The sequence below is a fragment of the Colobus angolensis genome, unplaced genomic scaffold (genome assembly GCF_000951035.1).
Source record: "Colobus angolensis palliatus isolate OR3802 unplaced genomic scaffold, Cang.pa_1.0 Scaffold14, whole genome shotgun sequence".
In the NCBI taxonomy this organism is placed as follows: domain Eukaryota; kingdom Metazoa; phylum Chordata; class Mammalia; order Primates; family Cercopithecidae; genus Colobus; species Colobus angolensis.
Window position 1 is genome coordinate 8667686 of NW_012114488.1, and position 10380 is coordinate 8678065.

The window sequence follows — 10380 nt, forward strand, 5'->3', positions numbered from 1 at the left end:
GCCAATCAGAGCTCTTAATCAGCAGGAGATACCATTTCCATCACAGCTGTCAGTCAAAGGCTCAAATTTCAGGTGACTTTGTGTGACCGTATCAGGGTTGCATGGATGATTTCCTTCAGCTCTCTGAAATATTCGGCATGGCTGGCGGGCCCTTCCCTTGCTGCCTCCGGGGCCCAGGATGGGCAGCCTCTCCGGACCCTCACTTGTGGGAAGGGTTCCCTCTGTCACCTCCCAGCTGCACCCCCACTGGGGCAAACCCAGCACATGCACATGGATTTGAAAATAGGGAACTTTGAGGAAAATACTTAATATGGGGGATCCTCACTTTTACAAGAGGATTCAGTACGTATTCTATGAAATACTGATATTTACAAATGTGGATAAGTTCATCTCTCCTAGCCAGAGTGGGGTGGGCAAGTTCTTTCACCTCTGCAAGACTACTTCCTCCTCTGAGAGACGGGATGGCGCCCGTCCAAGGTGCTCTTATGAAGATTTTTTCAAAGCTATGTTTATTTGTTTATTTTAATTTTGATTGTAAAAATATTTTGTTTTACTTTTATCTAGAACAGCTTTAAGCTATTAATAACGTATGAAAATGGTATATGTTTAAAGTATACACCTTGATATTTTGATATGTGAATACATTGTGAAATGATTACCCATTCCAGCTAATTAACAAATATATCATCCCGACATAGCCACCTTTAAAGAAAGATCATTCTTACAGCAAATTGACAGTTGTGCAACACATACGAAGCATGAAAACACACAAGGAACCATTCAGTGACAAGGAGCACTGATTGGGCCACCACAGCCGATTCTCCTTGGGATCCTTGGGCATGGGGAGCTTGTTTAGAGACGTCCAGCCTCCTGACCACGGGGCAGGTGCCGTTCTCACCCAGAGGCCAGCAGCACAGGGCAGGTGCAGTACTCACTCAGAGGCCAGCAGCGCAACCTCTGTTCGTCCGTCCTTGGCTGTCATCACCTCACGCTTGACCCCCGACACTGCTGCAACAGTGTCTTTGGCCAGAAGGTCAAAAATGTCATTATTGTAAACCTCCACTATGGAGACTTCAACCTTTGGGCTTCTTGAGGGATTTTCCGAGACGAGCCTGCGGGAAAACACACGAGAGAAACTTACAGAAAGTCTCACAGAGTGATTTTCAGTGTAAGCCAATCACAGCTCCAGACGCCCTAGAGGATGCTCAGTAAGACTGCTGGGGTCCGAGCAGAGGGCTGCACGTTACTCACCCCAAGATCACTCGGGGAAAGGGGGTGTGCCATTTAGGTTGTAGGGTGAATACGTGTCTTGGGAGCAGTTATTTTATCAGAGTTATATTTAAACCAACAGCTGTGCAACCAGAACACTGAGGATTCTAAATACACAGGGCAAAGAAGCCTGAATATCACATGGCTGTGGTCTAGAAATTGCCATCCCCACTGATCGATCACTGCGGACACCCAAGGCAAGGTGCAAGGATGTTCGGGCCTCTAGCACTTCTCCAGTGATGGGATTTGCTTATTTTAAAACTTTTCCACTTCAGGGAAGCTTGAATCCAGAGTTCTTTATTCCAATTCCACTTATGCCTTCCAACTGCAACTTTCCTGCAAGCAAGACCCATCAAACCAACTCCGGCTCTTTAAAAAACAGCTGCACAGCTGGGCGCGGTGGCTCACGCCTGTAATCCCAGCACTTCAGGAGGCCGAGGTGGGTGGATCATGAGTCAAGAGATCGAGACTATCATGGTCAACCTGGTGAAACCCCATCTCTGCTAAAAATACAAAACTTAGCTAGGCGTGGTGGTGTGTGTCTGTAGTCCCAACTACTTGGGAGGCTGAGGCAGGAGAATCGCTTGAACCCGGGAGGTGCAGGTTGCAGTGAGCTGAGATCATGCCATTGCACTCTAGCCTGGCGACAGAGTGAGACTCCGTCTCAAAACACAAAAGCAGCTGCATATCTTAGTTTGCTCCCTGTTTTAAAGAACTATGTGCTGACTCTAGGAATGTTTTTAAATAAAGATACTACAGAGAGAGAGAGAGAAAACTGTAATCCTACAACAAGTAAAAGGTTGAGTGCTAACCCTGGATTCCTTCCCTTCCTCTCTCCTCCCTCTGGCTTTCTGGTTTGTCTCTGACAAAACTCCCCTTCCAACCTTGTCACCAAATAACAAAGGCCTCTTTCTGTCTGCTGGAGGTGGCTGCCTCTCTACCACGTGCAAGGTGATGTCAATCCGATGGTGAGCATTGTGCTTTTCTTATTCCTAAGGCTATTCTGAGAACCGGGCGGGAAGTCCCGAGGGACAGGGTGCTATCTGTACTCAAGGTAAAATCCAGCCGGGATGTTTCCCACCCAGGCGCTGCCAGGCTGAGTTTTTCATCCAGATCTAGAGGAGTTTTGTCTTCTAATGATAAATAGTAAAGAAAATGATGAAGACTAAAATGAAAGAGAAAGTAAGTAAAACTCTTAAGGTAAAAATCATTATTGACAAAGCATCAAGATTTGGATTAGATAGGTTCAGCACTGGGGTTAGGTGAGAACACTCTAAGAAGAGTGTGTGCAACAGTGAAAAATGAAGTTAGCTACAGATTTTATTTTACTGTATATTTATTTTTTTTTTGAGACAGAGTCTCGCTCTGTCACCCAGGCTGAAATGCAGAGGCATATTCTTGGCTCACTGCAACCTCTGCCACCCAGGTTCAACTGATTCTCCTGCCTCAACCTCCTGAATAGCTCAGATTACAGGTGCCCACCACCATGCCCAGCTAGTTTTTGTATTTTTAGTAGAGACGGGGTTTCACCATGTTGGCCAGGCTGGTCTCGAACTCCTGGCCTCAGGTGATCCACCCGCCTAAGCCTCCCAAAGTTATGGGATTACAGGTGTGAGCCACTGTGCCCAGCCTAGAGGTTTTACATTCTCCTCCTCTCCACACGTTAGGCAAAAATGCACCACATAGCCAGAAACTTAACCTCCACACTTGGGCCCATCCTTTATGTGACAGTTTGTTCTCTGAGTGTCGCAAAACCTAAGTCAGAAATTTCTCAATAACATAATACCAAGGAGTTAATTTGAGAGATTTCCCACAAGTAATTATTGGGCTGTTGATTAGATTCTAGGGACAACGGTGAAAACCACAAGCTTCAGTCTTAGCCTTTAAGCAGCAAAGTGTAGAGAAGGAGACACACAGGTAAAGGACTCCAGGTCCTGCGATGAATGGTTGTGATTCAAATGCATGCAGCTTCCCTGACTCTCTGGGGCGGGGAAGGCCGGGGCCATGCTTTGTCTCTGCCATCTTTTCCTGCCCATTTCCTACTGGGTCATAATTACCCGTTTCCATTCTAGACTTTTTAAAAGCGGAAAATTGATCACATGCACTTTTGGATCCCTTGTGCCTCTGACGGTGCCTAGCAGGTAGAGAAACGTAACACACTCCTGTTGATGACAGTGGAGACCAGTCGGGAAGGAGGCGGTGTCAACTACCAGGTTTAGAAGGAAGGAGAGGGGCATGCAGAGCCAAGGAATCCAGGCAGTAGCATTGTATTTACTTTAAAACAACAGGAAATGGCTTCTCTGGTGCCTTCAGCAATCTAAGAGTAGTGGTTTTCAGGGTCAAGGGTTCCTGGAAACTATCTCTGACATCAGCACTGACGTCACTGTGGTTGTGTATCATTTTGGGCAGAGGGCCGTTTGCAACTTGAGTCATGAACACCCAAGCTCACCCCCAGCCCTGGCGCAGCGCACCCCTCTCCAGATGTGGATGTGATGAGGGAGGACACCGTCCGTGTCTGCTCGGATTCTCGTTTCTGCAAACGAGGAAAGTGAGGTATAGGGAGAGTAGGGCCTTGCCCGGGGCCACTCACTTGGAAGAGCAGAGATTCGGAGACTCAGACTGAGGGATTCCAGTGTCGCAAATCACTGTGCCCTGGAGGGAGACGCACAGCACCCGAGACTCAGAACAGCAAAATAGAAAAACCGTTTTGGAAACGAGGCGACTGAAACGCTTGCCAGTAATGCGATGGGCCCATTGGTAACGCTGATCATTCGGTTTCTGGAGAGGCCCAGCCGACTGGCCATCCTCCTGATGGATCTTCCCCAACAATTTTAGGCAGCGAACAGCCCTTCCCAGCGCTCCCTCAGCGCAGTTCCCGCCCCGGCAGCGCCACTCCTGCTCCCGCCCCTCAACCTCCACCCCTGCAGCGCCGCTCCCGCCCCCTCCGCAGCCCTCTGCCATCTTGGATATGCTTCCTTAGGTAAATTCCAGAGCCAAAGGGAAACGCAGCCCTGGAATGTATGACACCTGCTCTCACTGGCTGTGCATCCTGCCTCTCTAAGCCCAGCTGAGGGTGGAAATGGCCTTGGAAGCAAGCACGCAGCTCAGGCTGGGAACACTATAGCAAGCCCACCTCCGGGACGTGCTGCCTGGCCACATCGCCTCCTTCCACCAGGGTGTCCCCTCTCACAGGTGAGAAGAATCTCATCTGTTGGGAGGGCGGTCTGGAAACCCCCACCATTCTCTCCCGCTTTCTACCTCAGTTCCCCAGTGCTCTTGCCTGAGCCTTTGTTTCTGGAACTTAAAGAGTTTGCTTAGCAGAAGGAAAAATGACTGGTCGAATATTTAATGACATGCACCACCCATGTAAGCTCAAACTCCTGACCTCGTGATCCCCCTGCCTCGGCCTCCCAAAGTGCTGGTGTGTCCGGAATTGGTGGGTTCTTGGTCTCACTGACTTAAAAAATGAAGCTGCGGACCCTAGCGGTGACTGTTACAGTTCTTAAAGATGGTGTGTCTGGAGTTTGTTCCTTCTGACAGTTCGGACGTGTTTGGCATTTCTTCCTTCTGGTGGGTGCGTGCTCTCACTGGCTTCAGGAGTGAAGCTGCAGACCTTCGTGGTGAGTGTGACAGCTCATAAAGGCAGCGTGGACACAAATAGTGAGCAGCAGCAAGATATATTGTAAAGAACAAAAGAATAAAGCTTCCACAGTGTGGAAAGGGACCTGAGTGGTTTGCCACTTGGCCATAGGCGATAGTCTCACTGCTTGGCGGTACTCTGTATTTAGCTAACCTAGTACAGACTTGGAGAACTTTTCTGTCTAGCATTCTGTGTCTAGCTAAAGGATTGTAAATGCACCAATCAGCACCCTGTGTCTAGCTTAGGGCTTGTAAATACACCAATCAGTACTCTGTGTCTAGCTTAGGGCTTGTAAATACACCAATCAGTACTCTGTATCTAGCTCAAGGTTTGTAAATACATGAATCAGTACTCTGTATCTAGCTAACCTAGTGGGGACTTTGAGAACTTTTTTGTCTAGCACTCTGTGTCTAGCTACAGGATTGTAAACGCACCAATCAGCACTCTGTCAAAATGGACCAATCAGCTCTCTGCAAAATGGACCAATCAGTTCTCTGTCAAATAGATCGATCAGTTCTCTGTAAAATGGACCAATCAGCAGGATGTGGGTGAGGTCAGATAAGGGAATAAAAGCAGGCTGCTGGAGCCAGTAGTGGCAACCCACTCAGGTCCCCTTCCACACTGTGCAAGCTTTGTTCTTTCGCTCTTTATAATAAATCTTGCTGCTGCTCACTCTTTGGGTCCATGCTGCCTTTATGAGCTGTAACACTCACCGGGAAGGTCTGCAGTTTCATTCCTGAAGCCAGTGAGACCACGAACCCACCGGTAAGAACAAACAACTCCAGATGCGCTGCCTTTAAGAGCTGTAACACCCACCGTGAAGGTCTGCAGCTTCACTCCTGACAGCAAGACCACGAACCCACCAGAAGGAAGAAACTGCGGACACATCTGAAGGAACAAACTCCAGACACACCATCTTTAAGAACTGTAACACCGCGAGGGTCCACGGCTTCATTCTTGAAGTCAGCGAGACCAAGAACCCATCAATTCTGGACACACTGGGATTACAGGTGTGAGCCACCGCACCCAGCTGCTGAAACGACTTTTTACTATTTTTTTTCTAGGACTAATTTTGTTGGTGAAATCATGACACGGGCAGTGGGTCTCTTTCGAGAATGTGCTAAAGGGTCAGGAGCATCTTCGCAGGCCATGTTGGCTGGACTCCTAAAGAGAAGCGGATGCATACAGCCCTGATGGCGGCAGGAGGAAGGGCGACGGAAGAATGGGAGGTTTCCCTCTGTGTTTCCCATTCCAGGACAGAAAACCTCCATCCCCCACAATCCCCCACCTCCACCCCTACCTAAGGAACCCTCTAACTCGGGATCTCTTTCAAGAAGTTTTGTCTTAGCCAGGCACGGTGACTCATGCCTATAATCCCAGCACTTTGGGAGGCCGAGGCGAGTGGATCACCTAAGGTCATGAGTTTGAGACCAGCATGGCCAACATGACGAAACCCCATCTCTACTAAAAATACAAAAATTAGCTGGGCATGGTGGGGCACACCTGTGATCCCAGCTACTGGGGAGGCTGAGGAGGGAGAATCGCTTGAACCCAGGAGGCAGAGGTTGTAGTGAGCCGAGATTGCATCATTGCACTTCAGCCTGGGTGACAAAGCAAGACCTTGTCTCTAAAAAAATTAAAGACTCAAAAAAGTTTTGTCTTAATGATAGACTCTGAACATAATTTCATCACAGGAATTGGTAGCAATAATGCCCAGAAGTATGGAAGCGCTTGGTAGTGTTGAATGTATCTGATGAGGTTATGGGATTTGACCACCTTCTTCAAGTGGTAATAATTTTTGCTGTGTGATAACTAAGGTGCTGACTGCCTCGCTTCCCTGCCGTATTTCTCTGCCCCACTCATCATCATCAGCGGTACCTGAAGAGCTCCTCAGCTGCTCTAGGGATAATTCCTAAGTCACTCTGTGGGTCAAGCGGCAACACAGGGCCGTCGTCCGAATGGGGTCCCAACATGGTATAGCTCTTCCCGCTGCCCGTCTGTCCATACGCCATAACACAAACATTGTACCTAAAATTCAGAGCAGATTCAGTCCAGCAAAACACACGTAGGGCTGGTGCCAAGAAGATTCCAGGAAAAATTTTCACTTGTCTGAGAAACTAAATTTCATTCCCTATTCCCGTTACTCCATTTCTTATAAATTACGTTTTCATTTAACCGCAACTATTTTTTTTTTCATAATCCATCCTGGTTGCTATCTTGTTGTACGATATTGAATTAAATGGTATTTGCACTGACACACACACACACAGCATGGGTTCAGCCATCCCTGTTTCTCCTGGGTATTTCCATCTCCCCGTTCTCCAGCTCAGCATTCACACAAGGATTCTGGCCTTAGCAAGGCCTTCCTAAATCCACACACCTTCACTGTAACTATCTTTTTTTTTTTTTTTCTTGAGATGGATTCTTGCTCTGTCACCCAGGCTAGAGTGCAATGGCTCAATTTTGGCTCACTGCAACCTCTGCCTCACGGGTTCAAGCGATTCTCCTGCCTTAGCCTCCCGAGTAGCTGAGATCAGCCCAGCTAATTTTTGTATTTTTAGTAGAGACAGAGTTTCGCCATGTTGGCCAGGCTGGTCTCAAACTCCTGGACTCAAGGGATCCTCCTGCTTTAGCCTCCTAAAGTGCTGGGATTACAAGCATGAGCCATTTTTGTATACGTTTTCATACAAAAACTATTTTTGTACTTTGTCATTGGAAGGGACTTTGAGGTGTTCATGTCCACAGTCAATCCACATGTGCTGAGGTCCTCTCTGTGACAGTAGCACCTGCTGCCTCTTGGCCCCAAGACCCTCGATTAGCTGACTGCAGCTTATTTCAGAGAAGATAAGAACTACCAACAGATTCCCACATTTCCTTCCAGTTGTGCTGTGTAGCCCAAAGTATGAATGGGAGGATCGGAAACATTTGGAAGACTATTTAAAATAAGTATGATAGAAAATCATCTTCTCAGTCATGATGTTGAAGATGTTCGTGGTTGTAAAGCTGTGGGTGCACCTGGCCTGATGCTAAGTGGGTTCATGCCTCAGAGTAGGATCTCCAGCCCTGACCCCTCGTCCAAGTCACCTGGGGACGTTCAGCAAGTCCTGCACTCAGAAATTCTGACTTAACTGGTCAACTGTGACTCCGATTTATCCATACCGGTTTAACGTGGTGTATCCACCACAAGTCAAACAAATAAAGGTTGTTGTTTTGACAAAATGATTGTGAGACAGTGTTCTCATTGACTGACATCTAAATCGCCCCTAGAACAGGATAGGAAAAGCAGCAGAGCCCAGTCCTGGGGTGACCGTCCGAGTCACTAGGGTTGACTGTTACATTCCAGCCACAAGAGCCTGGAAACCACATGCTCCCGCCAAACTGATCAGGCCGTTACCATCCTGCGAGTTTTCCTTCCAGGATTAAAAAGTCTCAAGGCATGCATAACAAACCCCACTACAGGCTATGTCTCTTCCAGCTTCCCTGAATTCATTTACATGCATTTCTTCGTGTGGAGAGTATCTTTGACCACAACAGATAAATGGGTTCTTACAGGGGTCTTTCAACCATTTAAGAATGTAGAGTAACAGGAAACTTCCTGAAGAAGGAAGCTGTAAACCAGAAATACAATTCTAAGGGCCCCCAGCCATCTGAATGGACTTCCTCCTCAGCCAGGGCACTCCAAAATTTTACCTCAGAGTCTGGTTCAGGCCATGACAGGAAGTGGGGGCCGGACAGGCCTCATGACACCCTCCAGCGTTAACATCGACACAGACCTTACATCTGACAAGAAACATCTACGATCTGCTCTCTCTGAAGCTGCCACATGAAAGCTTCCTCTGCAAATAAGAACTTTAGCCTCCATAATCCTTTACCTTAACCCAGACATTCCGGAGCCAATGTATTTCTTAAATGAACTGGATTGAAGTCTCATGTCTCCCTGAAATGTATAAAACCAAACTGTGTCCAACCACCTTCGGCACATGTTCTCAGGACCTCCTGGGCTGTGTCCTGGGCCACGGTCACTCATATTTGGCTCAGGATAAATCTCTCCCAATATTTTACAGAGTTCCACTCTTTTTGCTGACAAGACTCAGACCTTTAACTCCATCTGTTTCGCGTTATCCTGGAAAGGCAGTTCTGGCAGTGATCACTGTGACCACGATGTCTTTTTTATTTCTGGAATCTGCTTACTTAAAAGATGCCTATTTAAAAGGAGACTCCCCTATCATTTTCAAAACCATTTCTTCAGATGGGTATAAAAATTCCAACCTTCTGGAGGAAGAGTTGAAGAAGCAACTGCATCATGATTGGCAGAGCGGCCCCGCGTGCGTGCGCGCTCAGACGCAGGAGCTTCCTGAGTTGACCTCCTCCTCAGATCATGCGCCTTTGGGGCGCGCAGCACACTGTGTAATTACAGTTTCTAGGTCCTTGGGGTTCCCTGCGGTTGGCTGTGCAGAAGCCTTTGCTGGACAAATGCAAGTAAGTCTTCATCAGGAACTTGATGTGGATTTCTGCCAGAAAACTGAGATTCTTCAAAATGCCCCGGAGTGGAAAGTATGGGCTTAAGGTGTCTCCATTAAGTAAAAAAATATTCTTCATTCCTAAAGCACGACCCGCTGCCTTTGACATCAGTGGTTGTATATTGCAAGAATAGAAGGCTGATTCCCAAAGGGAAAAGTCCCTAAATCTGATGTTAACATTCCTTACAGATTTTTAAAAAAATTCTGAAATATAAAAGAATCCCAGAGAGAATGGCAGCTGCATTCACAGGCTTAAGCCCACATACAACGTAACTAAAATGGAGTTTGGAATCCCAGGTGGATATACTCATTTAACAAGCATTCTCCAAATCATTCTCACTGCTTTTCCCAGGGTGTGGAGATAGTCTCCATGGATGCAAGCGGAGTCCACGCTGGGTGACCCATGGACATGCTCTGCAGTGCTGTAAAATGCTCAGACTCTAATGCGACATTCTCACTCCACAGCACAATAAAGCTTCTTTATATTCAAATGTAACTATGATAACTGGCCTTCAAAGTATTTTCACTCACCCATCCAAGAGAGACGTGAGTAGGGGGCACACATCTCCAAAGACCGCACTCTGAGACTCTGCTGGACCATAAACTCTGAGAGACAAAGGGAAAATACTGCATTAATAGAAGAAGCAGAAAGCTACTATAGCATATGCAGACTCAGAAACCTGAAAACACAATGGCCCCGTGGACTTCCCATACCCCCAACACCATCGGAATTCTTCAACAAAAGATTAATCTGTGTTATTTTTCAAGATAATAGAGGTTAAGAAAGAGTAAAGATACTACTTTCTGCTGTGAAAATGTAGTAAGCATAAATGAAGTGACAAATGCTTGCAAGATAGGAGGGAAGGAAAGGGAGGGGAGGGGAGAGGGGGAGGAGAAAGGAGAGGGGAGGAGAAATCGGGGGTAAGGGGAGGACAGAGGAGTGGGGAGGGG

At 47.3% G+C, this 10380-nt stretch overlaps 1 protein-coding gene across 2 annotated transcripts in view; it reads right to left on the minus strand.

Annotated features, from left to right (window-relative positions):
- KIF25 (kinesin family member 25) overlaps positions 1-10380 on the minus strand; it is a 17456-nt gene that overhangs the window by 5650 nt on the left and 1426 nt on the right. For both annotated transcript variants that reach the window (XM_011934931.1, XM_011934930.1), the window contains exons 3-5: positions 9961-10035; positions 6788-6937; positions 936-1112 (exon numbers count right to left, since the gene is read on the minus strand). In XM_011934931.1, coding sequence (XP_011790321.1) covers positions 936-1112; positions 6788-6937; positions 9961-10035 — 402 coding nt within the window. The remainder of the gene's footprint in view (positions 1-935; positions 1113-6787; positions 6938-9960; positions 10036-10380) is intronic.